The 17,232-nt window shown below is 51.7% G+C and overlaps 3 protein-coding genes across 3 annotated transcripts in view; 2 read left to right on the forward strand and 1 right to left on the reverse strand.

Moving 5' to 3' along the window:
• The window catches only part of Traip (TRAF interacting protein), a 28,828-nt gene extending 27,963 nt beyond the window's left edge, over positions 1 to 865 (forward strand). Inside the window, exon 15 of the mRNA XM_005347877.2 lies at positions 30 to 865. Within this exon, the coding sequence (XP_005347934.1) occupies positions 30 to 152 (123 nt within the window). The 3' untranslated portion in view covers positions 153 to 865. The remainder of the gene's footprint in view (positions 1 to 29) is intronic.
• A 2,989-nt stretch (positions 866 to 3,854) lies between these two features.
• Positions 3,855 to 13,360, forward strand: Uba7 (ubiquitin like modifier activating enzyme 7). The gene is made up of 24 exons (XM_026778941.1): positions 3,855 to 4,010; positions 4,095 to 4,263; positions 4,353 to 4,487; positions 4,583 to 4,689; positions 5,386 to 5,476; positions 5,579 to 5,714; positions 5,811 to 5,908; positions 6,007 to 6,153; positions 6,603 to 6,773; positions 6,959 to 7,066; positions 7,213 to 7,293; positions 7,370 to 7,525; positions 7,777 to 7,942; positions 8,021 to 8,226; positions 8,313 to 8,377; positions 8,459 to 8,642; positions 8,716 to 8,790; positions 9,003 to 9,174; positions 9,789 to 9,871; positions 10,469 to 10,561; positions 10,655 to 10,846; positions 12,377 to 12,469; positions 12,543 to 12,643; positions 13,134 to 13,360. The coding sequence occupies exons 1-24, from the start codon at positions 3,982 to 3,984 to the stop codon at positions 13,261 to 13,263; spliced, it is 2,988 nt and encodes a 995-aa protein (XP_026634742.1). The 5' UTR covers positions 3,855 to 3,981; the 3' UTR covers positions 13,264 to 13,360.
• Positions 13,361 to 13,584: 224 nt separating this feature from the next.
• Positions 13,585 to 15,273, reverse strand: Inka1 (inka box actin regulator 1). Its single transcript, XM_005347879.2, has 2 exons — positions 15,013 to 15,273; positions 13,585 to 14,412 (listed from the first exon to the last, which is right to left on the reverse strand). Exons 1-2 carry the CDS (start codon positions 15,061 to 15,063, stop codon positions 13,615 to 13,617), a joined length of 849 nt encoding a protein of 282 aa, XP_005347936.1. The 5' UTR covers positions 15,064 to 15,273; the 3' UTR covers positions 13,585 to 13,614.
• Between the last annotated feature and the right edge of the window lie 1,959 nt (positions 15,274 to 17,232).

Here is a 17,232-nt window from a genome sequence, read left to right on the forward strand (position 1 = left end):
CCAAGCTTCTTCCTTGACATTGGTTCCAGACAGACACAGCCATCATCCGACCAATGCCAGTTAAGCCCAAGGCCAGGAGTAAACAGAAAGTGAGAATAAAGACTGGGAATTCTTCCTCCCAGCCCAAGCTGGATACCTTCCTGTGGCAGTGAGCAGTGACCAGAGTCATGTCTCCAATTAGTGGGCCAAGACCTTTGCCAACCCAGGAGTGTTTGGGGAGATGGCTCCTCTTCCTGGACAGTGCAAGAGAGAGCGCAAAATCTGCATTTCCTGTGTTCGCTTTGCCCTGCACTGCACTGGATTTTACCTCTGGGAGTTACAGTTCCAGTCAGCAGGGGTTGCTTCTTTTTGCAGGTTTTTGTGTATGGCTACAACCAGATATGGCTGGACTCCTGTTTTTATAGACCAGGGTCACATTTGGCTCTGTATGGATGAAAGTGCTGGAGGATTCCTGAGCAGGCTAGCCTGAACTTCTGTCTGCCTCCAGCTCGCTGTGTGACTTAGGGGATGTTAGGGAAATAATGGGGGAAGGTTTCCATGGGAAATAAAAAGGCATCTTTTCTTCCTGGCTCTGGGTGTATAATCTATACGAAGACTTCAGAAAATCAGTGTAAGTTTCTAAAGCGGGAGTGCCACTGAGACTCAGACCTGGGAGTTTTCTTCCCAGGCGCAGGGAGACTAGCAAGGATGGTGTCCCCGTAGTCTAGAGTGGGTGAACCAAGTGAGTTCACATCCATTCAGGGAACTCAGCAAGCACATCAGACAACCAGCGACCAAGCTGCTAGTTAGCTTTTAGGTCTTAGCTTCAGGACACTTTCTCCTGGAGAATTTCCTTTACTGGCCACTCACCTGGGTAAGACTTCCTAAACTTTCTCATTCTAAACATTATTAGGTGTTTCCCTAGCCCGTTGCCCGCTTCCTGTGAAGGCATCCAGCCATTTGAAGCTCTATGGGGATGGAGAAGATAGACAGCCTTGGTTGTATGATGCCTAGCTGTGATTGTCAACACAGTCTAGAGTCACTTGGTAAGGGCCTCTCTGTGAGGTCCTGTTAACTGAGGTGAGGAGGTCAGCCTAGGGTGGTACCATCACCTAAGCGGAGGATCCTGGACTGTTGAGAGCAGAGAGCGTGAGCTGAGCACAGAATGAACACACCGTTGGGGGAGGCTGCTCGTTTGTTCCTGGCCGCCCAGTCTCGAAATAACCACACAGAAACTATTAATTAAATCACTGTTTGGCCTATTAGCTTATGCATATTTCTAGCTAGCTCTTACATCTGAAATCAACCCATTTCTATTATTTTATATTTTACCATAAGGCTTGTGGCCTACGGCAAGGTTCCAGCTGGCGGCGAGCGTCTTTCTCCTCTGGTGGCTACATGGCCTCTCCTTGACTCCGTCTTCTTCCTCCCAGCATCCAGTTTAGTTTTCTTGCTTAGCTCTATTCTGCTAATAAAAACAACACACAGACAGAAGGACTTCCCACACTAGCACCCTCTTTGCTCTTAACCTGCTGCTCCGCCTTCCGGCTTGACTTCCCTGCAATGATTGATTGTAACCTGAAACTGAGCCAAAATAAAAACTTTCTCCCCTAAGTTGCTTTTGTCAGTGTTTTATGCCAGGGACAGGACAGTAACTTATGGATGTTACAGATGTTATAGACAGTTATAGATGATGTTACAGATGTTACAACTTATAGACAGTTATAGATGTTAAACTTATAGATGTTATAGACAGTTATAAATGTTGAGCCCATCTGTGGCTGACATGAGCCAAAGAGGGCTATGAAGGGGGAATTGCACCATCTGCCTGAAAACATAAAGGCTGGCTGCTAGCACATGCTGAGTGGTCTTAGGTCAATTATCCTCTCTCGATGTTATCTATACAGTGGGAGCAATAACACCAGCCACCCAGTGGTGGGAATCTAGTAAGGTTATTGGTTAAGAACTCAAGATATGTAAGTAAAAAGTGAGATAGACAGCTACTCTAGTTCCATTTACAGGAATTGTCTAGAATAGGTAAACTTACAGAGACAAATATAATAGTGGCTAGGAGTGGGAACCAGAGTTACTGCTTACTGCTGAGAGTTTGTCTGGGATGAGAAAAAGGGTTTTAGAAAACCGGTGGTGTTGGCTGCTTGACATTATATGCCTTTAATTCTAACACTCAGGAAGCAGAGGCAGGTGGATCTCTATGAGTTCAAGGCTAGCCTGGTCTACAGAGTGAGTTACAGGGCAGTCAGGGCTCACAGAGAAACCCTGTTGTCTTAGAAAACAACAACAAAAAAGATTTATTCATTTCATGTATGAGTGCTCTATCTGCATGTATGCCTGTATGCCAGAAGAGGGCACCAGATTCCACTATAAATGGCTGTGAGACACCATATGGTTGCTGGGAATTGATCCAGGACCTTTGGGAGAACAGCTAGTGCTCTTAACTGGCTGAGCCATCTCTCCAGCCACAGAGAAGCTTCTTTTTGAAGTGGGCAGTGATAACTGCAGAGCCTTATAACTCGTCAAAGTATGGACAATAAGTGTTGAGTGCTCAGCCCTAAAAGATCCATACCGGCCCCACTCAAGGCTCAGGAAGCATAAAAGGCTCATAGAAAACAGGATGCAATAATGTCAGAACTGGAGGATGGGGTCTGCAAAACACTGTCTTCTGGCCATGCTATGACTGCTGTACTCTTGGGCTCATAATAGCTGGGACCTGTCCAAGATTTGCACAATGGGACTGGAGAGATGGCTCAGTGGTTAAGAGCATAGGCTGCTCTGCCAGAGGACGTGGGTTCAATTCCCAGCTCCCACATGGCAGCTCACAATTGTCTGTGACTCCAGCTCCAGGGAATCAAATGCCTGCACACAGATGTGAATGCAGGCAAAACACCAGTGGACATAAAATATAAATTATTTTTTAAAAAATCTGCACAATATTTGGGCCTGTGAGCATGAGCATTCTGTTACGGAGGGAGCAAGGACTCATAAGGCCCCGCCCCTCCAGGAGTGGGAGGTGGCTTCTTTAAGTACCCTCTCGCCCACTCTCCTGTAAGCAACCCTATGGAACTCAGCAAGTCACAGGAACAAAATGTGAACATTGAAGGGGAACTCGTGGGAGAGGAAAGGATCAGCAAGAGTGGGACAGGCTAGAGAGGCTAATGGGATGAATATGATCAAAATACATCATACACATGTATGAGAGTGCCATAGGGGACCCGGAGAGACGGCTCAGCAGATAAGAGCACCCACATGGCAGCTCACAACTGTCTGTGACTCCAAGATCTGACACTCTCACACAGACACATGCAGGCATAACACCAATATACATGAAATAAGAATAAATAATTTTTTTTAAAAAAAAATGCCATAATGAGTTGGGCAGTGGTGGAGCACACCTTTAATCCTAGCACTCAGGGAGGCAGAAGCAGGCGATCTCTGAGTTCCAGTACAACCAAGGCTACAGAGAGAAACCTTGTCTCGAAAAACCAAAAAAGAAAGAGAGAAAGAAAAGTGAAGCCCAATACTTTGTGTAATCAATACATGCTGATAGAAAAACACGAACAGCACACAGCAACTCTGTTATTTTCACAACTTACTGTGAGTCTACAATTATTTTAAAAGTTTGAAAACAATATAAGGATGTATGTCCTCGTTTTGTAACTGCCCCATGCTCCCTGCTCTCGGATCTGACTCAGAGCCACTGGCCTCTTGTAATACTGGGTCTTGTCCAGGTGATAAACCCCAATCGGCCTGTAGAGGGCTGGCGTCAGTCCCGGTTTGAGAGCTATGAACCAATTCAGAGTCTAGTTTCACTTCTGTTTTCCTGAAGTTACAGAGGAGCCAGGGAGGGAACTGAAAGAAGCGGCAACCAGCGGCTTAGGTTCCTGTTTGCATCAGTTACAAGCCCTGCTGTGCCACCTCCCCTTATCCCCACCCCCCACAGCAGCTGTGAACATTACCGCCTCCTTATCCAGCCCACGACTGAGGATGGATGGGGAGCTATACTCAAGGCAGCTGTGAGTCTTCAAGTGGGATACAAAGTCGGGTGGCCTCCAAACCTATGGTCTCTCAACTGCCTGCCTCCTACTTCTTAACCACAGGTATGTACTGGGCCTGCCTGCTATGCGGAGGATTCGGGAAGCCAATGTCTTGCTATCTGGCCTGCAGGGCCTAGGAGCTGAGGTGGCCAAGAACCTGGTCCTTATGGGTATAGGCAGCCTCACCCTGCACGATCCCCAGTCCACCTGCTGGGCTGACCTGGCTGCTCAGGTGAGAGTTCTTGGGGTCTCTATGCTCTCTCTCAGAGCAGGGCCAAAGGGGGGGTCTCTTTGATTAAAGCTACACTGTTCTGTCCTTAGTTTTTCCTCTCAGAAGAGAGCTTGGGGAGGAGCAGGGCTGAGGCCTCTCAAGCACAATTGTCTCAGCTCAATGAAGCTGTCCAGATCTCCGTCCATACAGGTGACATCACTAACGATCTGCTGCAGGCTTTTCAGGTACTTACCCCAGCCCCAGTTTGCATGCCAGCCTAGTACCTCCATCCTGCCCTCAGCAGCACAGAAGGTGGCAAGTGCTTCTGGTATCCATATAGGTCGTGGTGCTGACCAACTCCAAGCTAGAGGAGCAGCTGAAGGTGGGAACCTTCTGCCACGAGAATAAAATCTGCTTTCTGGTGGCTGAAACCCGGGGCCTTGTGGGGTGAGGAGTCTACCTGTATACCCCACTACATCACTGCCAACAATTGGCCCCAATGTTTTCCCCACTCGAAGCTTGCCCCTATCACCCTGCCTCAAACCTAGTGAAGGGTCTTCTTAATTCTGGACTACCATTCCGCCCTTGTTTCTCAGCCTCAGTGTCCAGACCTGTTCTAGTACACTCGATGTGCCCAAATCTTTTTTTTTTTTAAAGATTTATGTATTTATTATGTATTCAGTATTCTTAGTATTCTGCATGTATGCCTGCACGCCAGAAGAGGGCACCAGATCTCATTACAGATGGTTGTGAGCCACCATGTGGTTGCTGGGAATTGAACTCAGGACCTTTGGAAGAGCAGTCAGTGCTCTTAACCTCTGAGCCATCTCTCCAGCCCCCAAATCTTTTTTTTAAATATTTATTTATTATGTATACAATATTCTGTCTGTGTGTATGCCTGCAGGCCAGAAGAGGGCACCAGACTTCATTACAAATGGTCGTGAGCCACCATGTGGTTGCTGGGAATTGAACTCAGGACCTTTGGAAGAGCAGGCAATGCTCTTAACCACTGAGCCCATCGATGTGCCCAAATCTTAATTTCCACGTCTTTCCCAGAACTCCCTCCCCTTGGGCCTGTCCCAGTGTCCCTACCATCACTCACAACTGATGAGCTTCCTCAGTGATGCCTGCCAACCACTCTAGGCGGTTGTTCTGTGACTTTGGTGAGGATTTCACCGTTGAAGACCCTACAGAGGTAGAACCCATGACGGCTGCCATCCAGGACATTTCCCAGGTGGGTGCGGAGTGTAGAGATTCAACTGATATTCAGAGAAAGGTTCCAGGGCCTGTGGAAGGCAGGTATAGGCACTCTGAAATCAAACTATCTCTCACCTAGGGGTTGCCCGGCATTGTCACTCTGAGACAAGACACCAAAAGACAGTTCTTCTATGACGGGGACTTGGTGGTTTTCTCAGGCATTGAAGGCATGGTTGAACTCAACGGTCGTTCTCCCCAGCCTGTCCGTGTGCAGAGTAAGCCGACCCTACTCCATCCAACCCCTGGCTCAACGCTATGTGGAAACTACTTATATTTAGGAGTCATAACTTACTCGGCTGGATCTCTTCCAGAAGACGGGTCCTTGGAGATTGGAGACACAACAGCTTTCTCCCCTTACTTGTGTGGTGGGGTTGTCACTGAAGTCAAGAGATCCAAGACTGTGAGGCATGTAAGTGCAAGTGCCGCTGAGGTGGGAATACCTAGTTCCATCAATGGGTGCACAGCGTTCCAGACCTCATCTTAAGCCACGCAACCCCAACCCTACAGAAGTCCTTGGACAAAGCTCTGCTTCAGCCCCGTGTGGTGGCCCAGAACACTCAGGAAGTCCAACGTGCTCACTGCCTGCATCAGGCCTTTCATGCACTGCACAAGTTCCAGAAGCTTCATGGCCGGCTACCCAAGCCCTGGGATCCTGTGAGTGGCACCACATCGCACAATACATAGCCTATCTTCCTGGATCTCACCTTTCAGACCTCACCTCAGTGACTATTTACAGCTCCAAGTTTGAACCCTAGAGGCAGAGTTTGTACTCAAAAACAGGGCATGAGTACCACTATCTTACACTAGAGGTTATGTCCATAGATGTACTAGGCTTATAACCTGTAGACCCTGCTTGCTCCATCCTTAAGCCTGCAGAGACAGGTTGGAAAACTGCTCAGGTTGGTGATGCCTTCAGTGTCTCTAGCTGATACTGAACATCCTTTTTAGTGCCTCCCAGCCCAGCAATGATGCCAGGCTTTCCCACTTAGGATTCTGCTGCTTCCGGGGAATAGGGTAGATGGGTACCTGAAGGCTTTGAGTGGAAGGTTAGAATTCAGACTGGGACTACTAGGCATATGCTATGCCTGAGTGCCATTCTACAGGTTGATGCAGAGACCGTGGTGCGTCTGGCCCGGGACCTAGAGCCACTAAAAGGGACAAAAGAAGAATCGCTGGATGAGGCTTTAATTCGGACAATTGCCCTGAGTAGTGCTGGCAGCTTAAGCCCCATGGCAGCCGTTCTAGGGGGAGTGGCTGCCCAGGAAGTCCTGAAGGTAGACAAAGGTGGGGAAAGGGAGGGACTGGGGAAGTGGGCAAGTCCGTGGATGTGCGAGAGGGCACCCATACCAAGCAGCCGTGCTGGAGCATTTTATCAAACCAGGTGCAGCCCTTAGAAGGGATCTAAGGGTTTTAGGATTAAGGAGTTGGCATAAGCCCCAGAGTGAGTGCCCACCCCCAGGCAGTCTCCGGGAAGTTCATGCCCCTGGACCAGTGGCTGTACTTTGATGCCCTTGAATGTCTTCCGGAAGCTGAGGAGCTCCTTCCCAATTCTGAGGACTGCCATCCGGTGAGAACTGATGGTGAAAGCCTTGTTTAAAATCAGGGTTGGAGGAGAAACCTGAGAAGTGGCCCTGAGGTCCTGACTAAAGAACTCAGTGAGTGACCGCACAGCACAGGCATCAGCCATCACTGGCCACCGTCTGTGTTTCCTAGAGAAACTGCCGATACGATGGGCAGACTGCTGTGTTTGGGGCTAGTTTTCAGGAGAAATTGAGCTACCAACGTTACCTCTTGGTGAGTTGAGGGATGATGGGGATGTCTTGGGGAAATCTACACCAAGTGCCCTGGATAATTCTGTTCCTGCCAGCAGGTGGGTGCTGGAGCCATTGGCTGTGAGATGCTCAAAGGTTTTGCCCTAATGGGCCTGGGAGTCAAGGCTAATGGAGGTGTGACTGTAGCCGACATGGACCACATAGAACGCTCCAACCTCAGCCGGCAGTTCCTCTTCAGGCCCCAGGACATCGGGGTGAGTGCTGGTCCCTCTTACATTCTTGTTTCTCAGGTGGCATTCTTTGTTTGTTTGTTTGAAATGATCTTTCTGTGTAGCTTTTGTTTTTTGGTCCCTGTCCTGGAACTTGCTCTATAGACCAGTCTGGCCTCGAACTCACAGAGATCTGCCTACCTCTGGCTCTCGAGTGCTGGGATTAAAAGCATGCGCCACCACCACCCGGCTCTCAGGTTGCTTTCTTATATTGTGCCCATTTCCTCTCTTCCCAGAGCCCCAAGGCAGAGGTGGCTGCAAGAGCAGCCCAACGTCTAAACCCAGACCTACAAGTGACCTCGTGTACCTACCCGTTGGATTCCACCACAGAGCACATCTATGGTGACGACTTCTTCTCCAGAGTGGATGGGGTTGTTGCTGCTTTAGACAGCTTCGAGGCCCGTGAGTGCCTACCTTAGAGCTGAGCTCCTTGCCCAAGACTCTGGCAGCCTCACTTCATACCCTGTGCCCTTTTACCAGGGCACTATGTTGCTGCTCGATGTACCCACTATCTGAAACCACTGCTGGAGGCAGGCACACAGGGAACCCGGGGGAGTTCTTCTGTGTTTGTGCCGCATGTGACCGAAACCTATAATGGTCCTGCCTCGGCTGCAGCTTCTGAAACTGCCTCCTACCCTCTGTGTACTCTGCGGTACTTCCCCAGCACAGTGGAGCACGTCCTGCAGGTAAGTGTATCCCACCCTACCCATCTCAATTCTCAAATGGCAAAGCAGTTCTTCATCTAATACCTGCATCCTCCCCTCCCCCACAGTGGGCCCGGGATGAATTTGAGGGACTCTTCAGACTATCTGCAGAGACTATCAACGGCTATCCGCAGTAAGACCAACAACAGAGGTAGGTTGGAGTCCAGGTATTCAGGCACAGAGTTCAATCTCAAACTTCCTCCTCTCTCAGTAGGACATGCACTTCCCTGTCGGACATAGATAGGACACAAACACCAACCATACTGCAGCAAGTGATGGGTGTCCTAAAAGTGCGCCCACGGACTTGGCAAGACTGTGTGGTGTGGGCTCTCGGCCACTGGCAACTCTGCTTCCATGATAGCATCATAGAGCTGCTGAGACTCTTCCCATCTGAGAAAGTAGGTAGTTAGTGGCTGGGCAACTGATGGCTCCAGGAGACCAGACTGAGCCCAGCTGCCTCTGTTTCCTTAGGTGCTCGAGGATGGAACTCTGTTCTGGTCAGGATCCAAAAGATGTCCACAGCCCTTGCAATTTGACCCCAGCCACGTGAGTGGAATCCTTAGACATGAGTGCCCTTAGAGTAGAGGTAGCCACCTTTGCATTCCGCTAAGATGCACAGTTGCAAAAAGAGAGCCTCCCTTGTCCAAATGTGGGTGCTTGTACTTGAGACAGCCAGGCACTCAAACATACCCACCAAAGGGCAATGAAACCCATCCAATGTACCCATGAAACTGTTCCTGCTCTCTGCCTGGCTTCAGGACATGCATTTCCTCTACGTGCTGGCAGCTGCCAACCTGTACGCACAAATGCATGGGCTTACTGGCTCACAAGACCAGACTTCACTCAGGAAACTGTTGAAGCTGCTGCCAAAGCCTGAGTCCATGCGCCCAGACCTCATCTCTGATGGTACCTTTACTCCGGCTGACTTTGGTGAGGTTCTAGTCTTATACAGTCATCCAAGGCTTGCCCCCTGCCCATAGCCAGCCTGCTTCCTCCCTCTGGCTTTCTTTGGGAGTTTTTGTTATTTATTTAATTTTTATTTTATATGTATAAGTATTTTACCTACATGTGTATCTGTGTACCACATGTGTGCCTGGTGCCCACAGAAGCCAGAAGAGGGCATCGAAGCCCTAGAACTGAAGTTATAGACAGTTGTGAGCTTCCATGTAAGTGCTGGGAATTGAACCAGAGTCTTTTACAAGAGCAACAAGTGCATTTAACTGCTGAGCCATCTATTCAGCCCACTCTGGGCCTCTTACTTTGCTGCTTAATTTATATCCATCCTCAGTAGGTCTGCTCTTTGCTGCCTAAAACATATCCCAGTTCTCTCAAGAGACTTTCAGAATTTTAAAGAAAAAAAAATGTTCTGCAGCGTGTCTAACTATGATCCCCAGGTGAGGACAGAGTAGATGGCAGCATCAAATCAATCCTTGATTTGATCAAGCGGCAGCAACTGGCAGGTTAGACAAAGACTCTAGAGTGGGCACAGGCTCTAGAGTGTAGGAAGTGAACAAGGACTAATCCCACACCTTGCTCCCTGACAGCCCCGGAGCAGCTGAAGGAACTGCAGGAACGTCTGGAAGACTGGAGCAAGGGCCCTCCATTGAAGCCTGTGCTGTTTGGGAAGGTGGGACCCCAAGAGGGAATGACAGACTGGGCTGGGGGACGGTAAGGAAGTGGGGGTAGTCTGAGAACCCGCGTTTCCTTCTTCCAAGGCCATGGAAGTAGCCCATTCCCCTTGCACCTCAGTTGTACTGTGTGGCAAAGGAGGGAGATGGTGGATACCAACCAAAAATTTGTACAAAGACCAGTCAGTGGCATCTAGTTGGCCATAGGGAGGGATACCGCTGCAGTGCTAACCCTCCTGTGATGGGGATACTGCTGCAGCATTAACCTTCCTGTGATGGGGATACCGCTGCAGCGCTAACACTGCTGTGATGGGGATATCGCTCCTGAGCTAACACTGCTGTGACGGGGATACCGCTGCAGCGCTAACCCTCCTGTGATGGGGATACTGCTGCAGTACTGACCCTCCTGTGATGGGGATACCGCTGCAGCGCTAACACTGCTGTGACAGGGGTACTTCTGAAGAGCTAACCTTCCTGTGACGGGGATACCACTGCAGAGCTAACCCTCCTGTGACAGGGATACCACTGCAGCACTAACCTTCCTGTGATGGGGATACCACTGCAGCGCTAACCCTCCTGTGACTTGGGCCTGGCAGGATGATGACAGCAACTTCCATATGGACTTTGTGGTAGCAGCAACTGACCTGAGAGCTCAGAACTATGGGATCCTACCAGTCAACCATGCTCAGGTAACGCCACCCCTTTGGGGCTCAGGCCTGGAAGGGAAGGCCAAATCTTAGTCCTAAACCTTGAGCCCATAGCAAATGCCCTGTCCTTGACAGATCAAGCAAACCGTGGGCCAGATTATCCCAGCCGTTGCCACCAGTACAGCAGTTGTGGCAGGCTTATTGGGCCTGGAGCTGTATAAGGTGGTAAGTGGGCCACGGCCCCTTGATACCTTTCGTCAAAGCTCTCTGCACCTGGCTGAAAATGACTTCATACGAGCAGTGCCTTCTGCCCCAGCCGTCCAGTCGGTGAGCCCCTGCTACCCTACCCTTGTTCCCATTAGACTCGAGTCGTCCCTTTACCCACCCAAATAAACAGTGTGGGCTCTAGCTGCGGGCTCTCTCCAGGCCCCAGACTATGGGTGAATCCTCTAGACTTCCTCCAGCTCCCTTCCTGCTATGAAGCCAGGCTGGGACCTTTCAGACACAGGAAACAGCCATCAGCCATACCCCCAACCCCCTGTAGTCCAGGGTCTGGGGGAGCTGCAGCTTTAACTCATTAGTGGAGCCAGACATCCCCCACAGCCCCCTCCTTCTCCATAATATCCTGGTGGGAGGGAGTAGGGAGGGGCAGCCATAGACTCAACCCCGGATAGTCTAGCTTCTCTCTGTAGAACCCTGTTCTGTCCACCTCAAGCCAAGTTAAAGGCCACCAGGCTTGCTACCGTGAGTGAGGGTCTCAGCCCTATAGGACAGTATGCTCACATTACAGATCGAGTACACCAGGGTCTGGGCAGCCCTGCTGTGTGAGCATAGAGGGATCAAGTTTACACATCTGTGTGCCAGATGGACCAGCAAGGCTCTTCCTCAGTGTGAGCATTCATGCTTGTGCATGTGGACACATGTGTGGGTGCTGTTGGTTTTGTTTGTGTGGTGTTCCTATGAAGGCAGGATGGTAATGTGTCCAATTGTGTGTCCAGCCTCTGTCACAGTTGGCATTTCCCTGAGGAACAGGAAAGGAAGTAGAAGGAATGCCCTCACCAGGGGAGAGGACAGAGGTCACTAGCTAGCCTAGGGTCCCTCTGGACATGCACACAGAGTGCTTTTGTGAGGTGCCCCACTGTTAACCAGCACACAGACCGCCTTTGTCCATGGAATGGGGGTGGGTAGGAGTCCCCATCTTGCCTCTAGCCTAGTCTCAGCTCAACCCTAGTATGCTTTCTGAGGGTTAGCAGGGCCCCTTTGTATTAGACTCTGTGTCTGCTGCATCTGTCCTCATCTGTAGACACCAGAACTCTCCAACTAGGAAAAAGATGGGAAAGAATAAAAACTCCTATAGACTGTGTCTCTGCTAGGATCTCTGGGTCAGTAGGGTTCCATTGTCACCGTTGTCCTTGGTTTTCGCATGCCCGTGAGCAGTCCAAAGCCTTGTGTGTGAGGACTGGGGAGTAGCATGAGCTGTAGCCTCCAGCTCCCAGCATCCCCTTTGAGGAACAAGCAGCTTTATCGGGAGACTGCAGCAGCCCAGCTCCAGCTTCCTCAGGAAGCAGCACCCCCACACACTCCGCCACCCACCCCACCCCCTCCTCCAACTGGCCTGTGTGATGGATGTCTGCTTCCCTGTACAGGGCCCCATAGCTCCATTTCCTGTGTTGGCCACAGCCTGGGTGGGGAGGGGGCTGAGACTCTGGGCCCAGATCCCACCTTCCACACACACCCCTTTGGCTTCGGCTTCCTGCCTCTTCAGCAGCTTCTCTTCTAGGAAAAGCTGCTAGTAACTGGGCCAGGGGCTGCAGATTTATGCAAGAAATCTAATTCTTCCTCACCTTCACCCCATAGTTTCATCACCTGACGTGGACCCGTTGGGACCGCCTGAAGGTGCCTGCTGGGCAGCCTGAGAGGACACTGGCATCACTGCTGGCCCATCTCCAGGTGTGCCCTGTCTCCCTCTGCCCCAGGCCCAGCCCAGCCTGGCTCACTGAGTAACTGATGTTTGTCTCTCTAGAAAGAACACAGACTGAAGGTGAAGAGGTTGCTGTATGGCCAGGCAGTCCTCTATTCTGCAGGATGGTCATTGGAAAAGCAGACCGGGTGCCTGTGCCTCAGGTGAGCCAGTGCCCGACCATAACCATGTCCCTGGATGTTGAGGATGGGTAGCAGCCTCTTTTTCTCAACCCAATTCTAGGCCCCTCACACCTTCTTGAAGCATTCTTCCACCAAATGGAGCCAACAAATGGGCTTGGGGTGGGGCTAAGAGCCCGAGGAAGGGGACTTTAGTAGCTGTCTGCTTGCCTAGCCCCCCTTGCTCCCCATACACTGCCCAGCCCCCCCCCCCCCCCCCCACCCTCAGACCCACCACCTCCCGCCCCCCCCCCGCCCCCCCCCCCCGCCCACTTCCAAGGGATCCACAGCTTCCTGCCTCCTGCCTGCCCCACCAGCTGCTCCTAAAATAGTTCAGATGTTTCCTGCCTTGAGCCCCTCCTGCTCCCAGTCCGGGCTCCCGAGGGCTCACCAGCACCCTCTAGTCCACACTGGGTTGCCCCCTGTCTGCCTCAGCTCACCTACCAAATCTCCCCTGAACCCCCTCCCATACCAGGGTGACAGAACTGGTTCAGCAAGTGACCGGCCGGGAGCCTGAGCCTGGGCTGAGGGTCCTGGTGTTGGAGCTGAGCTGTGAGGGTGAAGAGGACGAAACTGCCTTCCCACCTCTGCATTATGAGCTGTGACATGGATGGCCGCCACCACACCATCACTAGGCCATAACCAACAAGACATACAAGGCCTGTATCTTGAGCCTACAGCAGACAGCTCAGCAATAAAAACTTGTTGAAGGAAGTAGGGAAGATGTGCGATAGAACATGGATGTAAAGGGGCATGCGTATGACGGGGGCAAGACAAGGACCCTGGAAGGCAGAGGAAAGAGTCTAGATTGGCCTGTCTTAGCTGTGCCCCACAGGGCTGGGGTGCTTCCTTGCTGTGGGATAATGCTCAAGTACACCGTAAAGATTTGTCACTCGTATTGGTTTAGGAACCAACGGTCTAGAAAAAGGCCTTTATTGTCCCTGGCGGAGGGCAGGTCAGAGGTAGCTGACATCATTGTAGATGATGGGTTGGCGGCTGCGACAGTTCATAAGGGCTGCAAATCGTGAGATGTCCGTAGGCAGGTCAGGTTCTGGCCGAGGTGGGCACGATAGCCGCTTTCCTGCCATAGCTGCCCGGCGAGCCCTGGCCAGCCGGCGCCGTAGCTGCTCAGAGAGGCCAAGCAGGAACTGAGGGGGTCGAGCACGGGCTCGGGGTACACTTCCATCACTCCCCTCACTGGCTGCCTCAGGCAGCTCCATCCAATTGTGAACTAAATCAGCAAAACAGTTATCCCCCAGCACCAGGGGCTGCCTACTGCGGCCCCTGTTCAGCAGGGCTGCCGTCCAGTCCTCCGCTTCCAATCCCTGCCAATGTTCCAGGCAAGCATCTGGTGTGGACTTGGGCCGAGGACGGTGGGCAGGTGATATACCAGTTACAGCTGCCCTACTGCGCAAGGGGAGGTCACTGACTGAGAATCGCTGGCTATGAGGTGGCCGCTCTGAGGGTGCTTGACGCCGGGGTACTGACAGCTCTTCCTCTCTCCATGTACTGCCTGACACCTCTGAGAAGCCAGAGTCCCAGTCTAGGGCATGTTCCCGAGGACATCCCAAGGGTACACCCCTGTCTTCCGCTACCAAGTCTTCCTCTTCTTCCTCTTCCACACAGCAGGCAGAGTCCTCTTCCAGAGCATCTGAGGCCCTTAACTGGCGGTCGGGCTGTACACTTGGATCGGTTTGGGGTTTTGGTTGCAGTGGGCCAGGCACTGGAGGTGAGCCTGTGTCCCGACCACACAACTGAAGGGAAAGAGAGAGCAGAAGTCGGAAAGGGATTTCTTATCATCGCTTAGTGTCTGATTAGGCCAGCCGTGAACAGAAAGTTCACAAGGACTTAAAAACCTCTGGGCAACAAGGCATAGGGCCCACATGGGGGCACTGGCAGTCGAGGCTCATATGGCTCCCATCGGCAGAACTGGTGGCAGTCCTGCAGGCTGCAGCACGCAGGGCTGGGCAAGTCAGCACGCGCCACCAGGGCGGGCAGGCAGGGTAGAGGAAGGAGGTACAGGCCAGCCCGTAGTAGGGGATGTCCACGACAGCACAGTACTTCTTTAGGCCCTTGGTACTCCCTGCAGGTCCCCAAAAGAAACCTCGCTCCCAACTATCCTCCCCCGCCGCCGGCAGAGCCAGCTGGGCGCCTGTTACCTGATGCCCAGAACAGCTCCCAACCGTCAGAAACCCGAAGCGGGCCATCTGGGCCATCTGCACCGCTCTGCCCTGCCCCCATCCTGACTCGGATGGGCACCCGGAACCCACTCCGTACCCGTTTGTTGTTCCAGCCAGGCGGCAGTCACGCACCCCACACACATCCTTACCACCACACCCACTCCAAAGCCTCACCAGTTCCCAGCGGAGCTGGCTCAGGAAGCTGTCAAGGCGAGCGCTGTGCATGTTGGTGCTGGTGCTGTAGTTCTCTCCAGGTCGTTCGGCTCCTTCTCGATCACCCGCGGGAGCAGCGCAGAGTGGGCCGGGTCGGCCCGCCAGCGGCGTCGTCACCCTTGCCTTACTCCCAGGCTCCTCGCTCTCCGTAGCTCCCGCCGCTGCCGCCCCAACATCTGGCAGCTGCGCCCTGCCCCGCCCCCGGCGCCCTAGCCAAAGGAGGCGGGGCGGACTGAAGATGTCCTACCCCTTTCAGCTCCGCCTTCCAACCCCGCACGGCCAAAAGCAGCTCAGGACCCCCCGGTTTAGAGTGACGCAGGACTGACACAACCTCCTCCCGCCCCCCACGCGTTCGTCTAGTGGTTTCAGCTTTTCAGTTTGTCCCCTGGTGAAGTAGCGGTCTCTAATACTGGGGCCGCGATGCGACGCCCACGTGTGGGCACTGCGCCCGATCGTCTAATCTGACGATATTGTGGCCACTCAGGGTCTGTCAAAGCTGGCCTTGACAATCCCTGGAAATGGTAGGACTTAGATTGGTGACTACTCTGCGAAGAACCTTAAGGGAAGGGCCACTGCTAAATTCCCTCCTGCATCCCTCTAGCCCGGTCTGAGCCGAAGTAGGCTGGACCGCCCTCTAGTGGGGATCGCGGGGCTATGGTCTACATTCCCACTCCCCAGCATCATCAATAGCATGAAGGAATGGAAAAGGAAAACTAGCCTTTGGCCAGAATATTCAGAGCCTTTTCCCTGAGGCCACTCCATAATCAAAGGTAGAGTCTATCGAGGCCGACTGGATCTATCAATAGACAGGAAAATATAGGAGAACGAGAGCAAGAAGTTCAGTTGAGGCATAGATAGGACTCTTTAAAAGATGTGGCTGAGCTGGGTGGTGGTGGCACATGCCCTCAATCCCAGCACTTCGGAGTTAGAGGCAAGCGTATCTCTGTGAGTTCCAGGCCAGTCCGGTCTACAAAGTGAGTTCCAGGTAAGCCAGGACAGTTACACAAAGAAACAACGACAACAAAAAGATGTGGCAGACATCGATATGCAACAGACGTTTGTGAGGGGTGGGGCAGGAGTCTGTGGATTAAGGGGAGAAGTCATCCAAACCAAGCTTCGGCAGCCTTCGGGGGAACTCTGCGTTTTATTTTTGGTGCCACAAGGAGCACTGAACTTTTTTCAGGGCATGACCAGTGCTGGTTCCTATGAGACACATTGTTTAGGGGAATGACGCTGTAATCAGAACTGAGGCTCTACGCTTTATCCCAGGCAAGGGTGTGTGTATGCAAGCCTAGGTCTGGGCCCAGAAGGTAAACAGGAGCAGTGTTTTAGAGGGGTGGTCCTCAGCCTTCCTAATGTAGTGCTGACCCCCAACCATAAAATTATTTTGTTGCTACTTCATATCTGTAATTTTTCTTTTGTTTTGTTTTTTGAGACAGGGTTTCTCTGTGTAGCCCAGGCTGTCCTAGAACTCACTCTGTAGACCAGGCTCGCCTCAAACTCAGGGATCTTCTTGCCTCTGCCTCCCAAGTGCTGGAATTTAAAAGCATATGCCACTACACCTGGCCGTAACTGTAATTTTGCTACTGTTATGAATTATAATGTAAATATCTCACATGAATCCCCCAGCTACGGGACTCACAACTGTCTATAATTCTAGTTCCATAACGTTTGATGCCTTCTTCTGGATTCTACAGGCCTTGTAAGCACATGCTTCACAGACATACATGCAGGCAAAACACCCATGCACATTACAAATAAATAATTTAAAAGGAAAGAGAGACTTGTGGAATATTTAACTGTGTAAAGAAGTGCTCCATCTGTTTATGCTGCCTTTGTTAACAATGTAAAGATGTGTTATATTTGTTTCACCTTGCCTGCCTAATTGGTCTACTAAAAAGCTGAAGGGCCAGCAACTAGGCAGGAGAGGGATAGATGGGGCTGGCTGGTAGGGAGACTGAGTCGGAAGAGAATCCAGGCTAGAAAAAGAAGAAAAGGAGGAAGAAAAAGAGGAACATGTCCAGGGCCAGAAGCTAAGCGGCCACCAGACAGACAGACACAGAATAGATATACAAAAAGAAAGAAAGAGCCAGGCGGTGGTGGCGCACACCTTTAATCCCAGCACTTGGGAGGCAGAGGCAGGCGGATCTCTGTGAGTTCGAGACCAGCCTGGTCTACAAG

This window comes from Microtus ochrogaster, chromosome 5, assembly GCF_000317375.1.
Source record: "Microtus ochrogaster isolate Prairie Vole_2 chromosome 5, MicOch1.0, whole genome shotgun sequence".
Classification (NCBI taxonomy): Eukaryota; Metazoa; Chordata; class Mammalia; order Rodentia; family Cricetidae; genus Microtus; species Microtus ochrogaster.

Excerpts from the sequence above, each read along its gene's own strand:
- Uba7 (XM_026778941.1), top strand. The coding sequence starts at position 3,982 with ATGGATGGGGAGCTATACTCAAGGCAGCT. Across the intron at positions 7,067-7,212 it reads ATTCTGAGGACTGCCATCCG|AGAAACTGCCGATACGATGG; the intron begins GTGAGAACTGAT and ends TGTGTTTCCTAG. Across the intron at positions 8,643-8,715 it reads GACTCTTCCCATCTGAGAAA|GTGCTCGAGGATGGAACTCT; the intron begins GTAGGTAGTTAG and ends CTGTTTCCTTAG.
- Inka1 (XM_005347879.2), bottom strand. The coding sequence starts at position 15,063 with ATGCACAGCGCTCGCCTTGACAGCTTCCTGAGCCAGCTCCGCTGGGAA. Across the intron at positions 14,413-15,012 it reads GCCAGCTCCGCTGGGAACTG|TTGTGTGGTCGGGACACAGG; the intron begins GTGAGGCTTTGG and ends CTTTCCCTTCAG.